General features: G+C 39.3%; 1 protein-coding gene across 1 annotated transcript in view; it reads left to right on the top strand.

Moving 5' to 3' along the window:
• Positions 1 to 17,997, top strand: part of tsnare1 (T-SNARE Domain Containing 1) — a 302,556-nt gene that overhangs the window by 62,453 nt on the left and 222,106 nt on the right. The window contains exon 2 of the mRNA XM_041794183.1: positions 5,403 to 5,524. Within this exon, the coding sequence (XP_041650117.1) occupies positions 5,440 to 5,524 (85 nt within the window). The 5' untranslated portion in view covers positions 5,403 to 5,439. The remainder of the gene's footprint in view (positions 1 to 5,402; positions 5,525 to 17,997) is intronic.

Raw genomic sequence — 17,997 nt, 5'->3', positions numbered from 1 at the left:
CCAAGTATTGTCACTGAAATGGCACCTAAAACCAACATCCACCCACTGGGACCCATCTTAGATGGCTATTTGTCACTTTTTGTCCACTGAAAGACACCCCAGAGTGAAACATACCAAGTTTAATCCATTGGAAGGGAAATCTGGAGGGCACTTTCAGTGATTTGTGCAATGGAAAGGCACCCAACCAGGTGTTGTCCACTGGAAGAGTACTGAGGGAACATAATTAAGTTTTTTTCCACTGGAAGGAACTCTAGAGGGCACTTTATCCACTGGAGGGGCACCTGAAGGATTACTTTTTATCAAATACAGGCCCCCCTTGAGTTTTGTCCTCTGAAGGTCACCCTGGTAGGCGATATTCCAAGCGTAATCCACTGGAAAAGGCACCTGAGTAGGCATTGGAACAAGACTTGTCCACTGGAAGCTACCTTAAAGGGCACATATTCACTTTTTACCCAATGCAATGACAACCAGGAGGGCACCCTAACATGCACATTTCATTGCTTTCCCATCGGAAGGACACCTGTATTGTCAACTGGAGGGACGCCCAAGAAGGCATCCAACAAAGCATCCAAACAATATTGTTTTTGACTAGAGGAGTCTTCAAAGGGGCAATACATCATGTTTTATCCACTGGAATAGCACCCTAAAGGGCACTCAACTGAGTTTCATCCCCTATATGGGCAGCTAACAAAGATTTGTCCATGAGAACAGCTCCTGAGATGGCTGTTCACCATGTTTCATTCACTGGAAAGAGTGCATTTTATCATTTTTTTCCACATAGGGCATCCTAGAGAGCACTTATCAAAGATTTGCCCAATGGAGGGCACCTTAGAGGGCATTATATTATTTATTTCCACTGAAATATTAATGTTTAGGACATTTATCACAATTTATCAATTGGTCTGGCACCCTGGAGGGCACTGTTTATTGCTTGCCCACTGACAGGGCATGCCGAAGGACATTCAACCAAGTTCTTATCCCTTATATGGACACCTAAAAGGCATTTAACCAAGTTTTGCCCACTGGAAAGGCACTCTAGAGCAGGGGTTCTCAACCTTTGCAGCCTGTGACCCACAAAATAAAGGTGCCAGAGACCAGGGGACATTCAAAAGGGACACTCTATCAAAAAATAGGGCACCAGGGGGGTCAACCATGCCCATGCCTTGACTCCACCTGTTGGATGCACTACTACTTCCTGCCCAGAAAAACATGTTTACAATCTGGGCAAACCTTTTGCCTGTATCTCCATATTTCTTTCTAAATTACCTGCCAGAGCAAATCTTTTACAGCCATAAGCATCGTTTAGCTGGTTGACTTGCATCCTGGTTTAAAAAATGTTTTTTTTGTGACATGTCAATGGAGAATTTTAATGGAGAAAGTACCTCCTGAACCAGAGCTGCCAATAAAGAAGATGATTGCTTTTGAAGTCTATCATAGCCGCTCAAATAAGAGCCGTTTTTGTTGCTTTGCAATGCTTTTGGCGTCTGAGGGATGATCCGTTACTTGCAGCAGTATGCCTGTCTTTGTTTATTTCTTTAGCAACATTTGGATGACCTCAATTTTCACTGGTAGGAGCACATAAGTGAATGGACTTATAAGTCTTCCCTGTTGTCAAGGGTAGGATTATCCGAATGTGTGCAGACATGAATGTTCATCCATGAATGTGCATCCTTCATGAAGATAGCGGCGGTGCACGTTCACACTTCACAGGGATGTGAGCCTCAGTCACTGGGCTTGAAATCAAGCAGAGCCAAGATTGTTTATGGACTGCCAAAAGTAATTAATCTCCCTTCTCTATGAAAATTAATCGGATTAAATATTCTCGTGGCCCAGTGAATCTGTCTCCATGTAATATTCGGACGCTAGATCTCTGGCTGCCCCTCTGTCCCGCCTCGTACGCAGAAGGCCAGTGCTATAGTCCGGATTCAGTGGCTTCAACACAACCATGAACAGCACAATTATTCAGGAGTGTAATCACATTGGCCTGCCTGTCTGAATGCTTGTCTTTCACGGTGGAGGAGAGAGCGTTGGCCACTTGACTCGTATCATGCTGTGACCTTTGTTAGAGATGCTGAGGTGCTGAGAGAGATTTGTTGATTAGCGTTTCATCTGTGTGTCTCTGGCCGCGGGTGAAACACATGTTCACATGATGATCTGACCTTTTTAGTAGAATTCAGATGAGTATTCGGCGTCCTCCGCCTTTCTTCATGGAAATAGGTTAACATCCTGAAGGGGCTGACTCCAAAATAATCCCTTGTTACTTTAGCTGCATGTTTATTACGTTTCCATTCCTCTACTGGATGACACAGACAGACACAAGAGGGTATGATTACTGAATTCTGGCAATAATACAAATATATGCTGGACAAATAGGCTCAGGCATTTCTTACTGATTATTTTATTTGAGTCCAGTAGACTCCTGCCCAGTCCTTTTAGATCAGTGGTTCTCAATTGGTAGGTCGGGACCCAAAAGTGGGTTGCGGAGTTCTTTCTAGTAGGTCACAACTGTATGTCAAGGGAAGAAAATGCAAGACAAACTCTATCTATGGAAGCCCTAAGTGGACATACAGTAATTTGTGGCTGCAGGTTTTTTTTTCTCATGATTTCTACCTATTTATCTCCCTTTTGTCGGGAAGTGAAGCTGGTTTACCCAAGATAACAAGGAAATTCTCCGGCTTTACTAAACTTTTGTGCTATCTTGTGAAAATGGATTAAAAACATGATGTACACATGCAAATCCTTCTGTAATGATGTGCTTTAACATGTTTGTTTTGTTTCAACATTTTTTGGAGTGTTCTTATGTCTTCATGGTGTAATAGCAGCCAAGAAAACTGGTTAACCGGTGACTACTGATTAACCAACATTCATGAAATATATATACAGTACCGTGCAGAAGTTTTAGGCATGTAGAGCGCTAACGGTTTTTCACAGGTCCTGATGTTCCACAACCCCGGGCTGAAGAGAGGAGGGAGGGTGGCCAGAGTCAGTGTCGACACATTTGACATGTATGTGTGTCGCTCAGCTGTCAAGGTCGAGCTTAACAGCATTTCTTTTGTCCAGGCCTTTGCATCCCTGGTAATACGCCCAGCAACCACCAACAGTTTTCAGGTCCTTAGAACATACAGCGCCACATCTACCCATAACTCCGCCCTAAAGCTGTGGTTTTTGTTTTGTTTTCATCAGATTATTTTCCCATGCCCTTGGTAATGTACAAAGACATCCAGAGCATGACCTGGGTTGGGTCAATCCTCCTTTCCATCCGATGGGGCCCTCAGGTGGGCATACTCGCCATTACATGCCTTATTTCAGCCTCAAATTTCAGCCCAAACATGCCAAAAACTTCTGCACAGTGCTGTATATTTTCTTTATATATATTCGGGTCATGATTTTCCTTAAAGAGGACCTGGTGGGTCCTGATGTCTGACCAACTGGGAACCAGTGTTTTAGATGACATGTTTCTCAGGATACTTTAGCATCATCTAAAGCAGGGCTTTTAAAGCGTGGGGGAGTGAGCCTCCCCTAAGAGAAAGTGATTCCTTCGGTGGACCCCCATGTACATAAAGATTCAGATTACAAAAAAAAAAGAATATATATATATATATATATATATATATATATATATATATATATATATATATATTAAACAACCATATTGCAAACATATCTTTAAACATTTTTAACATTAATGTATTTTTGAAATTTTGGTCTGCAAGCGTTCTTAAACATACATCTTTCCCAGGTAATCAGTGATTTGGTTTCAGTAATTAATTGATTGCCAATACTATCTGATTTTTATGCTCTAGCTCTTATTTAGTGGGAGCTATAAGTTTTCATCCGTACAGTTGATGCAGGATTGCATAACTGCAGACCATCCTCCACCTTCAGCCTTTCCTGGTACTCACAAAGTGAGTCAAAAGTGGCTGAGTAACGAAATGAGCATCTGGTACAAGTAGAGCTACAGCCTTAACAGTTTGAATGGGCATGAAATCTCCAAATCTAGACACAGAAAGCAAGCATGTTTAAAATGATGGCCACATTTAAAGCAAGGGTCTGATCTGTCTAGAGTTGGATAAATTAAATTTAACTGCTTTGGAGATATTTTTAATCTGTGTTTGATTGTAGGAGAAGAGTCTAGAGTGATGAATCTGCTCCCAAAGACAAATGTTTGTGTTGAATTTTCCGTCTCAACACTTATAGTCACATCTGAGGTTTTTGAAATAATAAGTTTTACTTTGTTGTTATCCCAAGATATTTTGTGTGTGTGTGTGTGGGGGGGGGGGGGGGTGTTTATTGTAGAGATAAGACAGTGGCCAGAAACGAGTGTGGGAGAGAGAGGGAATGACATGCAGTGAAAGAGTCATGGGTTGGACCCAAACCTGGGCTTCCTATGTACTGCACATGGGCCGTAACCCAACCACTGGACCACTGAATACACAGTATTTCGAGGACATTATGTATAGGTTGTTCAGCACTCTTTGGTAGATGTTGGCAATATTAGACTGTACGTTGAAAAGTTATCCCTACTTAAAAGAAATATGAAAACATCCCAAGGACAGATCCCTGAGGCATGCCAAAATAATATGCTGTAAAAAACGACCCATCTACCCCTCCTCAACTGACCTTTAACAGAGTATGTCAGATTAGATGTTGAGTTATGAGTGACAAACGGCATGAAATATGAGTTAAAGGCCAAATTATCCAAAGCTAAGTTGGTCTTATTCGATTACCAGGGACACTAACAAAAACCCAGACATCAATGTTGGATTTTCTAGGACAACGAGGGCCTCAGCTCCATAACCAGAGGAAATTGAAAATTGTCTGGCAGAGGAGAATTCATCTTTCTTCAACGGGCCATTTTTCTGGGTGAAATCTTTGCTGCTAAATGGTCTCAATTTTCAGGAAAGGATGGAAATCATGGATGATTTCTGGGACTCACTTACAAGCCCACAAATCATCTTGAATTTGGATCATGGTGTGATATTTTCATGATTTGCAAAAGTAAGACTGTCTTGTTTTTACATTTGGACCTTGGCAGCAAAAGAGGGCTTCTTGGATCTTATTCACTTATTCGCTTTTTTAAGCATAACAAAATGGAGTAGAACTCTTTTTAATTCTTTGATAGCTGTCTGCTTTCATACAATGAAAACCATCTGTAAGTGGAACAGATTAGACATTAGGAGTGGTGCACTGACCACTTCTATTGATTTAAAATTGAAGGATATTTTCCAAACAGGAAAATCATATTAAAGTCTACAGTATTTGCCACTAAGTAATACCCAGAAGATGAGAGTTTAGATGTTCCTCCTCTGCTCGGACTGTCAGTGTTATATTTATACAGTTGGAAGAAACTGGATAGAAACTATGTTTTGGAGTTTAATTCTGGTTTGTTCTTTTTTCTACAGATACCTGAAGTTGCCAGAGCACCAACCATCAGGCAGAATGTCGTACGGGTCCATTGACGGAGGCTCTTTTGGGACTCGTAACCCGTTTGGGGGTCCTACAAGGCAGGGCTACCAGCCAGTAGGTAAGAACCAATGACATCTTTTTAAATAACTTACAGATGAGTTGGAATCTTTCCCTTTCATGTTAGAGATGTTAAGGCTTGTGTCCACTGCTGCTGTAATTTGCACTGGTGGAGCTCTTTTAAATACCTTCAAGGATTTTTACTCATTTTTTCATCCAGGAGGAGAGTGGATAGAGAGGACACATACGCTGAGGCGGAAGAGCATGTAGCCAAAGCTCGCATTACAGCGGCTTTCTGGGTGAAAAATGAAACGTTACAAAAATGACAGATTAAATGTACAGTTTAGCCACTGTATTTTGACCAATTTTTACCCTAAACTTTTACTTGGACATATTATACCTGTGTACAGGGCTATATAGCCTAGCTTCTCATTGCGAGTTGCAGTGGACCCAGAAATACATGAAGACTCATTTTCAAACAGTCTTGTTTACTGATGAGTGCTGTGCAACCCTGGATGGTCCAGATGGAGGAGTAGTGGATGGTTGGTGGATGGCCACTATGTCCCAATAAGGCTGTGACATCAGCAAGGAGGGGGCGGAGTCATGTTTTTGGCCAGAATCATGAGGATAGAGCTGGTAGGCCCCTTGAGAGTCCCCGAAGGTGTGAAAATGACCTCAGCAAAGTATATAGAGTTTCTGACTGACCACTTTCTTGGATGGATGCAAGAATACTGAAGGTGATATCAAAGAAGGGCTCCTATGTTAACATGGAACTTGGCCTGTTAAGATGTTTTTGATTGAAATGGCTTTGATTTCAATAAATATGACCTCCTAATGCTGCAAATTCAGCAAATGACCATTTTCAGTTCTTTACAACCTATAAAATGTTTTGAAACTCTGTTGTATGTAATAATGTGGAACAATGCATCTTGAGTTTTTTATTTTAAAAAATAGTTATCATTGGGAGGTTTGTTGAAAAGATGTGAATTACGCTGTAATGGTTGATGACTTGAAAATTATACTGACTGTCATTCATACCGACTATTTAGGGAAATCAGAGAAAATATCATTTGCATGATAATTTGGAACGCGGTGTAAAGGGGAAATATTGAAATCTCTGTAGACTAATGGCTTTACTATGCAACCTATCTTTGATAAATCCAAAATATCCCTTTATGTTAATTCAAAAGTCTTTTAGGTGAATTGGTTTTCCCTTAACTGGAAAGTTTGTGTGGGACATCACTTGTAAATACAGGAGAGCTACCTCCAGCTCTCAGTAGTCATTTTTCTTCTCCAACTCTGGAAAGGAGTAAGAGCCGCTATGACTGTTTTTGCAAAAAGAGCTGTCAAATAGAAAATGTTTTTCCTGTAGTGCCAGTATGGATGATATTTACAGAGAGTGTCTCTTTGACTCTTTTGCACAATGTTAGCTGGAGCAAACGCTGCACAGTCTTCTTTGTGGATGTAGCTGTGAGACTTTTCCACAAGCTAGTTTAGTTTTGGTTCATTGTTAAGGGAATCTTCTTTAAAATGAGATACTTCTCATTTTAATATTTGTAATGTTCTTTCTTGGATTCTGGGTAACTAAAGACTGCTGTGGTACAGATTTTCTGTCCGTGATGTAAAGCAACAGAAAAATGAGAAAAAGGAAATAAGAGATGGAAGAAATGTTTTCAACTCTTTGTAAACAGTTTTTCCCAACAGCAGCAGTTCTCCAGGGTAATTAAAACCACTTCCTCTGTCATTATTGTGGTATTTTAAATGCTAGCATGATATCTTTCCCCCTCCTCCTTATGAGCAGGTAATCAGAATCAGACATTGGAGTCATTTTAACACATTTATTATTCATACAGAAATGAATTATTTAAGCAATCAGCACTACATAAAGATTTAAAACATACAAATACTGCAATTACATGTTAAAACCTACAAATTTATGCTGCACAGACACGTGATGGTTTCATGTTTGTTCATTCATGCGATCATTTAACCCCTATATAACCTAGAGGATGTGTATCAATCATCCATCTGTTATCCGTGTGAGCGAGCGCACTCTTCCACAGAGGTCACAGATCTGTACGGAGGTTAAACTGTGTCAGAATCAGCATCATTGGATTTGATCCTCTCGCTGCTTTCATTAGTCTCGTAATGGGGTAGAAGCAAGACCCCCTGAGGCAAAATCTGCTCCAGCCGAAATGTATGCTCATGTTTGCATGTTTGTGTTTTAAAGTGATGGAGCGAGACCAAGGATGGATTAAGTGTGAAATAAAATGGCCAAATGATGTTCAATGCATTGAACAGGGCAAAAAAAAAAAAAAAGAAAGAAAGAAAGAAAGAAAGAAAGAAACTCATGACTTAAGAACCTGAAAGCATGCTTCTTGCCATCTTGATGTCATTTATTTGGGTACTGCTCATTTAAAACCTTTAATTTTGACATTTTGATCATCAACATGTTGGTTCTGTGTAGCTATAAGTGACCATACTTGTAAGAAAGGATGAAATAGGAAAATAATGAGAATTTGGGGAAAGTCTGGTTATCTAAATTTAACATGCAATTTCTGTATGTGCAGCATTCCATCTACACTCAGCATGCAGCATTTTGCTCCTTTTCATGACATCTTTGTATTTCTACAGCATGCACCACAGTCCATCTCCTTGCTCAGACATGCACAGAGCATCTGGTTCATTTCAAAATAAAACACAGACTGCTAGTTGATTGTTCCATCACTACATCAACTTGACGTCAAAACAGGAAGCAAACAAGCATCAGACTAGCCACAGGCTGGTAAAGTAGCATGCTGTTTGTATGTCACGTCTGTATTTTCCCTGTGAGCTCATCACCAGGCTTCTCTGGGCAGCACTGCACCATTTTGCACCTCTGCCAGTTGGCGGGGGTTTGCCTCGTTAGTGGGAGCAAAATCATGAATTTAAACCTGTGGAAATTACAGACACAATTTTTGTGCCAAAGGCTAATTTACGTGCTCATGAATGAGCTGAATGTTTCCTGCAGAATTTTAAATCGTTTTTGTGTTTTGCAGCATATCTATTCTTTTAATTTAGTAGGCCATGCAGATGACTCTATTTCTGCTCATCCATTGATAGGATGAATTATGCCATTATCACTATTGTGTAAAAGCCACAGGCATTTCTGTTTTATGTTGCAGCCTGATGCTTCACTCATTTAGATTATGTTTTTTCTTATGAAACTACACCCAGTATCCCCCAATGACAGTGAAAACAGAAATTTTTAATTTTTGCAAATGTATAAAAAAACAACTCTCACATTGATATATGTATTTTATATGTACCCTTTGCAAAAATACTTGAAATTTTGCTCAGGTGCTTCCCCTTTTTCTTGATCAATGTGATTTTTGTCTACACCTTGATTGAAGTCTACCTGTTGTCAATTAAACAGACTGCACAAGATATGGAAAGGCACACACCTCTCTATAGATAGCCTCATAGCTAACAGTGCATATCAGAACAAAAACCAAGAACTGCCTGCAGAGCTCAGACGCAGGATTGTTGACAGACACAGATCTTGAGAAGGCTACAAAAATTCTGCTGAAGTGAAGGCTCCCAGGAGCTCATTGGCCTCAAATGGAAGAGGTTTGGGACAACCAGGACTCCTCCAAGAGTGTGTTACCAGACTAATCTGACCAATCAAGGGAGAAGGGCCTTAGTAAGACAGGTGACCAAGATCCCGTTGGTCACTCTGACTGAGCTCCAGAGCTCCTGTGTGGAGATGGGACAAAGTCCCAAGAGGACAACCATCACTGTGTTTCACGTGTTAAAAATGCTACCACACTTATTTTTTTCTTGACATTTTGAGCAAACAGAAAATTGAAAAGATTTCAAGGCCAGGAGATATTGCTGCTCCAAGAGAGCTGCGAAAAGGACAGTCAAACCTACATTTGGTCATGTAAACACTGAGGAGATTGAGTAATAGTCCCCAAGTTATTTCCAGAACTACATTAAAAGTGTTGATAGAATTATATTTATACCAAGACAGGCTATGAGTCATGGTTTATTTGGAGAAAACAGGGAAATCTATGCAAAAATAGACATTCAACACCCTCGTGTAGCTGGAAAGGAACAATCCTTATTTCATAAGCAGGTCTTTGACTTCAAGACTGGCAGTAGAATAAGCCTCTCAAATAAATCATTACTCTACTTCTTTATCTTTTTTAGATTAATGAAAAACATCGAACTTAACACATGCAAAGTTTTGAAGCATGGGAACCTGATCTGAAGAAACCAAAACTGCCACAGCCCTGTCTTTCCTCACAGAGTTTACCTCAGTAATTATAATCCCCACAAGTGACTTGATTTGTATCACTGAGCTGCCAAACTGGGATTTTACTTTGAAAAGCACAAACCAGAAGTATGACCTCCCTGTGATTCTCTTGCCTCTGACTTATTCTACTAATGTTAACACATATCTTCTAAACATGACCCTCTATTTATTATATCCCTGTCTAATTTGGCTGAGAGATGCACACGGCTTGGGATAACAACAGGCGAGCCCTCTGCTCTCTAGATTTAATGAGATGCATGTAACAGCAGCATTAGATGCATGCACAAAATCTACATGGTGATTTTAGTCACTTGTAAGACGATTTATCAAGGTAAAACTTGTGGAGAATGACAGGACTGTGACAGCAGACAGACACAGCCAACACACAGCACATTCAAGCAACAGCTGTGCAGCAAATCGTGTCGGGTTGAAATGGGCGAAAGCCCCATAAGCCCCCCTATGCTCCACCTGTGCTGGTTAAACAAAAGTCAAGATAGCCTCAGCGTACCTACTGTAGTCTTTACCAGCTTTTGCTCATATAGTCCGGTGGTTCTCAAACTCTCAGTCCATATCCCCCAAAATAAAGGTGCCGGAGACCGGGAAACCCCACTGTACCTGAAGTTGGCTGAACACAGCCATGCATAATCAGGAATAGTCATGTGCAGACAAGGCCGCCAGTAAGGGGGATACAGGCGAGAGCTTTTTGGGGCCCAGCCAAACTGGGGGCCCATGAAGGTCAGTAAAATCCTGGTCCACTGTAGAGTTAGGCTGTAATATCCATATTTTATTCTAACCTGAATAACAACCACTCATATCAAAGCAACAAATTTTATTTTTGATTCTTTTGTGCTGTAGTATGTTGCCATCTTAAAAATGTAAATTCCATCAAACAGAAAAAAAATGGGTTAAAAATAGCAAAAAACTGGGGGAAAAATGTGGTGAAAAGGGATTAGAAAGTAGGAGAAACAACTTAAAAGAATCAAAAATTAGATGAAAGTGGCAAGAAATAGTAATAAAAAGGGGTAAGAAAGAGGTAAAAGAGGAATAAGTGGGACAGAAATGGGTTCAAACCATAGACTGTAGAAAGAATTGGACAAAGCCTGAATGATGTCAGCCGTTGGTTACAAAAGGCAGACTCAAACAGATTTTGAAGCCGGCTTTCGTATTGAAATTGCTGTCTCAGCCGAACTTTGGATCAACTTAGCAGTAGACAAGAGCCCGCCCACTGAGCTCCACTTCCTGTCAGCTAAGCTATTGCTAAAGCTGGCCTACTGGTGGTAGCGTCTGCCTGTCAAGCTTTCTGTCAATCAAATGAGATGTGCAGTGTGCAGTGAGGTTTTTCCTCAGTTGAAACAATTGTGGTACAAAAAAATTCAAGTGAGTGCTCATGACGACATTAGCTAATGAGACACATTTGGTTTGTTGAACCAGGCTGTAAACCAGTTTATTTCTAGTGTAAAAACAGTCTCTCTAACATGCCATGTGTACATGACTTGTGTGTTTCTGTAGCCAGCCTCAAGTGGACACTTACCATATTGCAATTTTGTGCATTTCTGCATTTCCTTCATTTTTCAGGACCGGAGGTTATTGCTTGCTTTAGAGTGGCAAGAATGAGTAGAAAATATGGTGAAATGGGATTTTAAAGTGGGGAAAAGTGGTTTTATTTGGAAAAAATGGCTTAACTGAGGCAGAAAAGTAAACAGAAATGAGCTGAAATGTGTTAAACTGCCAACAGTGGGCATAAAAAATGGTGTGGTTAAAATGGGCAAAAATCGGCACATAAAGGGGTTAATAGTGGCAATAATGGGTCAACAGAGGCAACAATAGGCGGTAAGTGGAAATAAATGGTTTTGAAGTGGCAAAACAGGCAGAAAAAGTGGTGAAAGGGTTTCAAAGTGATAAAATGCATTTAGGTGGATGATACTGGCAGAGGAGGTAGTGAATTGGTGTGTCAAAAATGTGATAAAATGTCAAAAATGGTGGAGAAAACTGATGAAAACATGTTAAAATGTGGCAAAATTGTAAATAAATACTTTCAACATTGGAGTCTAATAATAGTCTGACACACTTTTCAGCTCCAAAATGAGATAACTGTCATACAGGAAGGTACCCTCAGTGCTATAGATAAAACACACATTCATTGATATCATCAATCAATCACAGCTGGGGAGGACCCATTCTCCATTTTATTAGGGGACCGGACAATTTTATTTTACATTTAATTAATTTTATGCATATATTTTCCCAAAACGGGTAAAATATTCCATTTAAAATCATTTGAAAAAATATTCCTTAGTTTTAAAGGCATCCGGCAACCTGCTCTCAGTGCTTCATGACTCCCAAGGGGGTCCTGACCCCCCTGTTGAGAACCTCTGATATAGTCTGCCTCAGATGACCACATGGAGAACTGCAGTTTTTATTGCATGTTGTATTCATTTCCATATTTTAGGGGCTGCTCCATAGTCATAAATCCTCAGGGATGTCCCAGATAGATTCTAGAGGATTGCATTAAAGACCCTGTAAAGTGAAATCCAAACGTTGTGTCTTAACACACTAGATATGTTAGATATGGTTGCTGTAAACATGTGAACACACTGATATCTACACGTGACTGAATTTTGGATTTAGATGGTTAGATCATTTTCAACTCTTTCCTGGCTGGGTTTAATTTGGGCGGGGCAAACATGTGGGCTGGTGATGTCACCAGCTCACAATGGGGCGTTACCCGGGTCATAGGGTCAACTTAGGGTAAAGGGGCAGACTAATAGCATGAGTGCTTTCCTCCATTTTAGAATTTGTTTTTTGTAAATCTGAGAGGATTGTATTTCTCTGGAGTGGGCGTGGCTTCAGCTCATTCAACCGACACACCCACACCATCCTGAAGCAGATTTTACTGCCTCATTTTTCATGATTTTGAAGTTTAGTTTTATAAACTTAACTGAAATTTGACCTGGGGGTTCATAACACAGTGACGTAACATACAACAAACTTAAATACAGATTTATTATCACTTTACGATGTTTAATAGAACATTTCATATATTTAAATGAAACTTTAAAAGAGGCAGGAAGCTGCATTTCCTTCAGTCTCTAAAGTCTGTTCATATGAAAAAAGATGGAAGATGTTTTATGAAAGAGAAGCGCTCTCTGTATACACTAATGCCTTCTGTCAGAACCACTGTAACTGGTAGATTAAACCTGATTATTGTTGCATAATCTGAAATTATTTAAGGCATGAGTTTGTTGTAAGGAGAATGAACTTCCAAAGTTGAAAGCCAAATTGCCCTTTTTTATCGGCGTTTCTTTCAACTGTGTACAACTTGATAATCATGTTAATTTTAATCATTTGTCAGCGCAGTAATTGCTGAGAGTGTGTTTGCTGCAGTGCGTTTCAGGCAATCAGAACCTCAGTGAAATGAAAAAGCTCAAATCGCTGAGCTGAACATTTAGTGTAATCCACTGCTGTTAGCTTTATGAATAAGGCCTCGGGTGCTTTTTTTCTGTCCAATGTTCCCTATTTGGCCAGTCAGCGCCAAATGAAAATGCCCTTATCTGTCGGCTTTGTAGCGTGCATTTAGCAGTGTACACAGAATGTATGTTCACACCAATCACGTTTGACAGTGGAGGGGAGTAGCTGGCACTACTCATTATGCTGCAGTTCAGATCCGGAGAAGAGGAGGGAGTGAGGATGTGTCAGAGAAAACAAACATCACATATGCTTTTTGTCTCTGGACTCCAGAATACTGTACTCATATACGAGCCCAAAAATACTCCTCTCACTCAGCCTGACAGCCGGCTTCTCACTGCTCGTCTTCTCTTTTGTGGAGAGACAGATGGAGCCCGAGTCCCCAGAAAGGAGAGGGGGGGGTCTTTGATCACAGTGAAGTCTGGGTACATTATGAGGGATGTGAGTGCTGGTGGAGGGAGAGCGGGAGCCTGTCAGATTTGCCGTCTGTTGCTCGGGCTGATCTGAAGGGGAGCTCAGGAAATGATCAAAGCCCAGGTTAAGTCTCTAATAGAGCTGTCTTTTAGGCTAATCTCTCTCCTCCTTCTCCCGGCAAAAGCTCTCAACCCTCCACCCGGCTCTCTGAGAGGCAGAGTGTCACTTCCAGCACAGCCGAGTGTCTCATTCAGGATGACAGACAACAGGCTTTAGTATCAACACTCACTGACATGCCATATGTTGTTTTTTAATAAGTACCGAGGATGAAAATGTGCAAGAAGAGCACTGATTTATTATTGACACTTTAAAGTCGCAGGCATTCAAGAACATGTTTTCTTTTTTACCTCTTTTTTCTTACATTTTCTTTAAACTTATATAAAGTACTTTAGGGCAAGACACCCACTTTTTTCAAACCCAACTTATAATTCCCTAAAGTCTCCCTCCCAGCTTAGAGATAAGGTTATAGAGCTCAAATGCAAATGCTTAGTTGGGAAAAAGTACATGACACAGGAGTGCACACAGTGGAGTGATGATGCCTGGAGAGACGGGTTTATTCTTATTTTATACCCACATTTTTAAGCATCCCATTCAGCAAAGGATAACCACCCTGAGTTATAAACAAAAAAGACGTGCAATCATCTCACATATTCAGATTGTCTTAAAATGAGCCTTTAGTGCAGGGGTGTGAAACTCAATCACAGCAGGGGCCGAATTCTGAATTTGGGTCTAACCTGAGGGCCTAACAGGGTCAATATTTAACCATTGACTGTCAACCTAAATGATTTTGAGATTAAAAGGTCAACATGACAAGTTAAAAACTCAAAATCTGAGAAAAAAAAGTCAAACTTAAGTATGAGATAGAATTCTGAAACCATGATTTTTAAGTCAAAATATGAAATAAAACTAAAAATCATGAGTTTTAAAGGTAAAAAAAAAATGAGCTATAAGTTAAAGTTAGGAGTTGAAATGGTCAGCAAAACCGAGAAAAAAAAATCTAATTGTTGATATTTAACAATCAAAATGTGAGATAAATATCAAAATTGTGTGTTAAAATTTCAAAATATTAGATTAAATTTCAAATTCATGAGTTTTAAAAGTTAAAAAAAATGAGATAAAAGTCAAAATTAGGAGTTGAAAAAGGTAAAAAAAAATGAGATAAAAGTAGAAATCATGACTTTAAAAGGTCAAACTAGGATTTAATGTAAAATTATGAATCTCAAAGGTAAAAATATGAGATAAAAAGTCAAAGTTATGAGATGTAAAGGTTAAAATATGAAATAAACAGTCAAACCATAACTTTTAGTCGTAACTGAGAGGCAAAATTGAAAATATAAAGAAAACACAAATTTCTCCTATGTTTCTGACTTTTTATCAAATTATTTTACTGTTTACTTTTTCTAACTTTCATGACTCAGCAAGGATGCTATAAATCATCACTGGTGGGCAAGGTCTAATAAAGATATCATATGATATTTAGTGTTTGCACATTGTTACTTAACTACTTTGTTTTGGGGAAGAAGGATCATTGAAGAAATTTACAGTCAAAGAAAAGTTGACTACCATCACCCCCAACAGCCTCACAGATTTTAGGCTGATACAAGCCGTTCATGTTGAGTTACATTTTTCCATATCATGTGTTGGGGTAATGCAATGTTCTAGTGTACTCAGATTATTCTATTCTTGTCGTCGATGCCTTTCCATCTTAGTAGAGGAGATTTAGAGGTGGGTATACCAGAAAGGCTAAAACATAAGAGGATATGCTTCATTTACCTGCATATACTACACCAGTGTTAATTTTGGCAGCTATTTTTAATTTTAGTCTTTAGACAAAATTTCTTTTAGTTTTAGTGCCATTTTAGTCATTTCTACCCTTTATAGTTTTAGTCTAGTTTTAGTCGACGAAAACTCAAGACATTTTTGTCTAGTTTTAGTCCATAAAAAGTCCTCACATTAGTCTTTACTTTAAGTCCAAGCATTCTTTTTCTTGCCTGAATCTGGTACCAAATCATGAGACTGTGTTTTCTGCACTCTGCTAAACCTGGGGTCCCTGCTTTCTACAGCTGAGGGGCAGAATAGCTACAGATGCATTGTTTATTGACAGATTTACCAGCAGTAGAAAAATATCACAGATTCTGAAAGCCTGACGAAAAACTACATTTCATTTTTGTCTAGTTCTGACGAAAACTAAACTTAGTTTTTGCCAGTTTTAGTCATCACAGATCTATTTTTGTTAGTATTAGTCTAGTTTTTGTCATGGAAAAAAGGCCGTCAAGAAATATTTTTAATCCTAATTTTACCTGATGAAATTAACACTGATACTGCACCAATAGTTAAACAGTAGAGTTTACAAATTAAAACTTTTTGATGATAAAAACACGTTATGATATAACAGGATTAAAACTAGAAGCCCTATAGACACCCAGTATTGAGTAATTACTTGTTGCAATAATCAGAATTTACAGGCAAATTCCTGCAGACTGTGTAATCTGCACAGAGTAAAGATAACATTGCAGCATCAAAATGTAGTCAGTGAATTTGTGCAGTTTGAAAGGTATTCATGGCTTTTCTGCAACTTTTGATAGACTGATAACACTCCTTTTATTACACATTCAAGGGTCGACTGGCTCGGTAGGTAGAGTCGGTATTCCCACAATCAGAAGGTCGTTGGTTTGATCCCCAGCTTCTGCTCACATGTTGAGTTGACCTTGGGCAAGACCCTCAACCCTACTGCTTCGTCTGTGGCGTGTAAATGGGTACTGATGTGAATGAATGGGATTAGCTGATACAGAATATGACTCTCAGATGTGACTAATGTTCCCTCTTTTACATACTGCACCTTAAAGGGACCCAGATCATTTGGCTCTGCTCACTAGAGCTGGTTGTTTGGGTTCCAAACAGCTCTTCATTTGGTAACAGTTTGGCCTTAAACATTTATCTTAAATATCAACAAAGGATGGAGGCTAGCTACCATAGCTCACATTAACCCTTAGAGTTCACATGGAAGGATCCGTGCCTCAGGCACACCCCTTTGTAAATTGCTTGTTAAGTTTTGAACCATACGTCATAGACACATACTGTTTTTTCCTCTGAAAGCTGCCATTTTGCCGTTCGTTTGCTACCCTCGATGTCTCCGAAGCCCTTAAGGAGGTTGTTCTAGTGGAACTTTGGTGACTTTTCAGAGTCTTTAAAGATCCAATTCATGGCATTAGATCTGAAAATAAGCTTATTTTTGTCCATTTTTAATCAATTTCCAATCATGTACTTTGGCTTTCTTTGGTGGGTAGCGCCATATTTGTTGAGAGCAATGTTTACATGCAATGCATTGTGGGAGGAGCTGTCCTCCAGTTGCAAGATGCGTCTCTACTGCTCAAAGGAATGGCACAAATGAATTGAACAGCAAAAAAAGCACATGGACTTTTTTTGTATATATGTAGATGTTTTAAAAACCTTTAGTCACACAATATTGATTTTTTTCACTGTTTTGTCCCCAAGAGATGAGAGAACAAGTCTGTGCAAAGAAAAGGCTTAGTCAGTATTGTTTACTGTGTTATCAGTAACAATCTTTGAGTTTCAAATTCCAATTTGATTTTTCTTTTGTCTTTAGAGTCCTTTTACTTTTTCAAAATTCAAGTGAAATTACTCTACTAGACATATTCTTAAAGCCCAGGTTGTCCTAAAAAAAAAAAAAGATGTAAAGAGCTTGACTGTGCACCACGGGGTTGATGTTTTATAAGCTTTTTAAGAAAAAAGGTCCAGACGAGACATGATGGTAAAAAATATATATATATATCTGTGAGCTCTAAGTGTTTCTTAGAACAGGCTCATTCTTGAACGGCACATCATTAGCCCACAAGGTTTGTTTGGCTGATGGTCTATCACTGTTTCAGTTTGAAGCATTTGTTGTGTTGAACTATTTCTATTCCTTTTGTTTAAGTTGTTTATTGCAAACACCTAAAAGTCTGCAAATTTTCACAATAAACCTGATTTGCAATAGGGGTTGAATATTGCAATTGCAGCTGTACCTTTCCTCCCCTCATTTCCAACGCAGAAAAAAAAAAAGTAAAAGGTAGACAGGCTTCAACTTCTGCAGCACTTGATTCTCCCCCTGGGGATCAATTAAGGATTATCTTATCTTTTTTTAATAGAGTTGTACACAACATAAACCCACATGTTCTACATATCCCTCCTCTGCAAGTAGATTGGTTTTTGCAGCTTTTTCTTTGGTCTGGTTTAAGCCACAAAGAGTGTCCAGAATAGTGATTTTACAGACCTTCCAACCGTTTAGTGACATCCTG

Source organism: Cheilinus undulatus, linkage group 8 (genome assembly GCF_018320785.1).
Source record: "Cheilinus undulatus linkage group 8, ASM1832078v1, whole genome shotgun sequence".
Lineage (NCBI taxonomy): Eukaryota > Metazoa > Chordata > Actinopteri > Labriformes > Labridae > Cheilinus > Cheilinus undulatus.
Note: the sequence above shows the minus strand (reverse complement) of the source record. Positions and strands in the feature narration are given on the sequence as shown.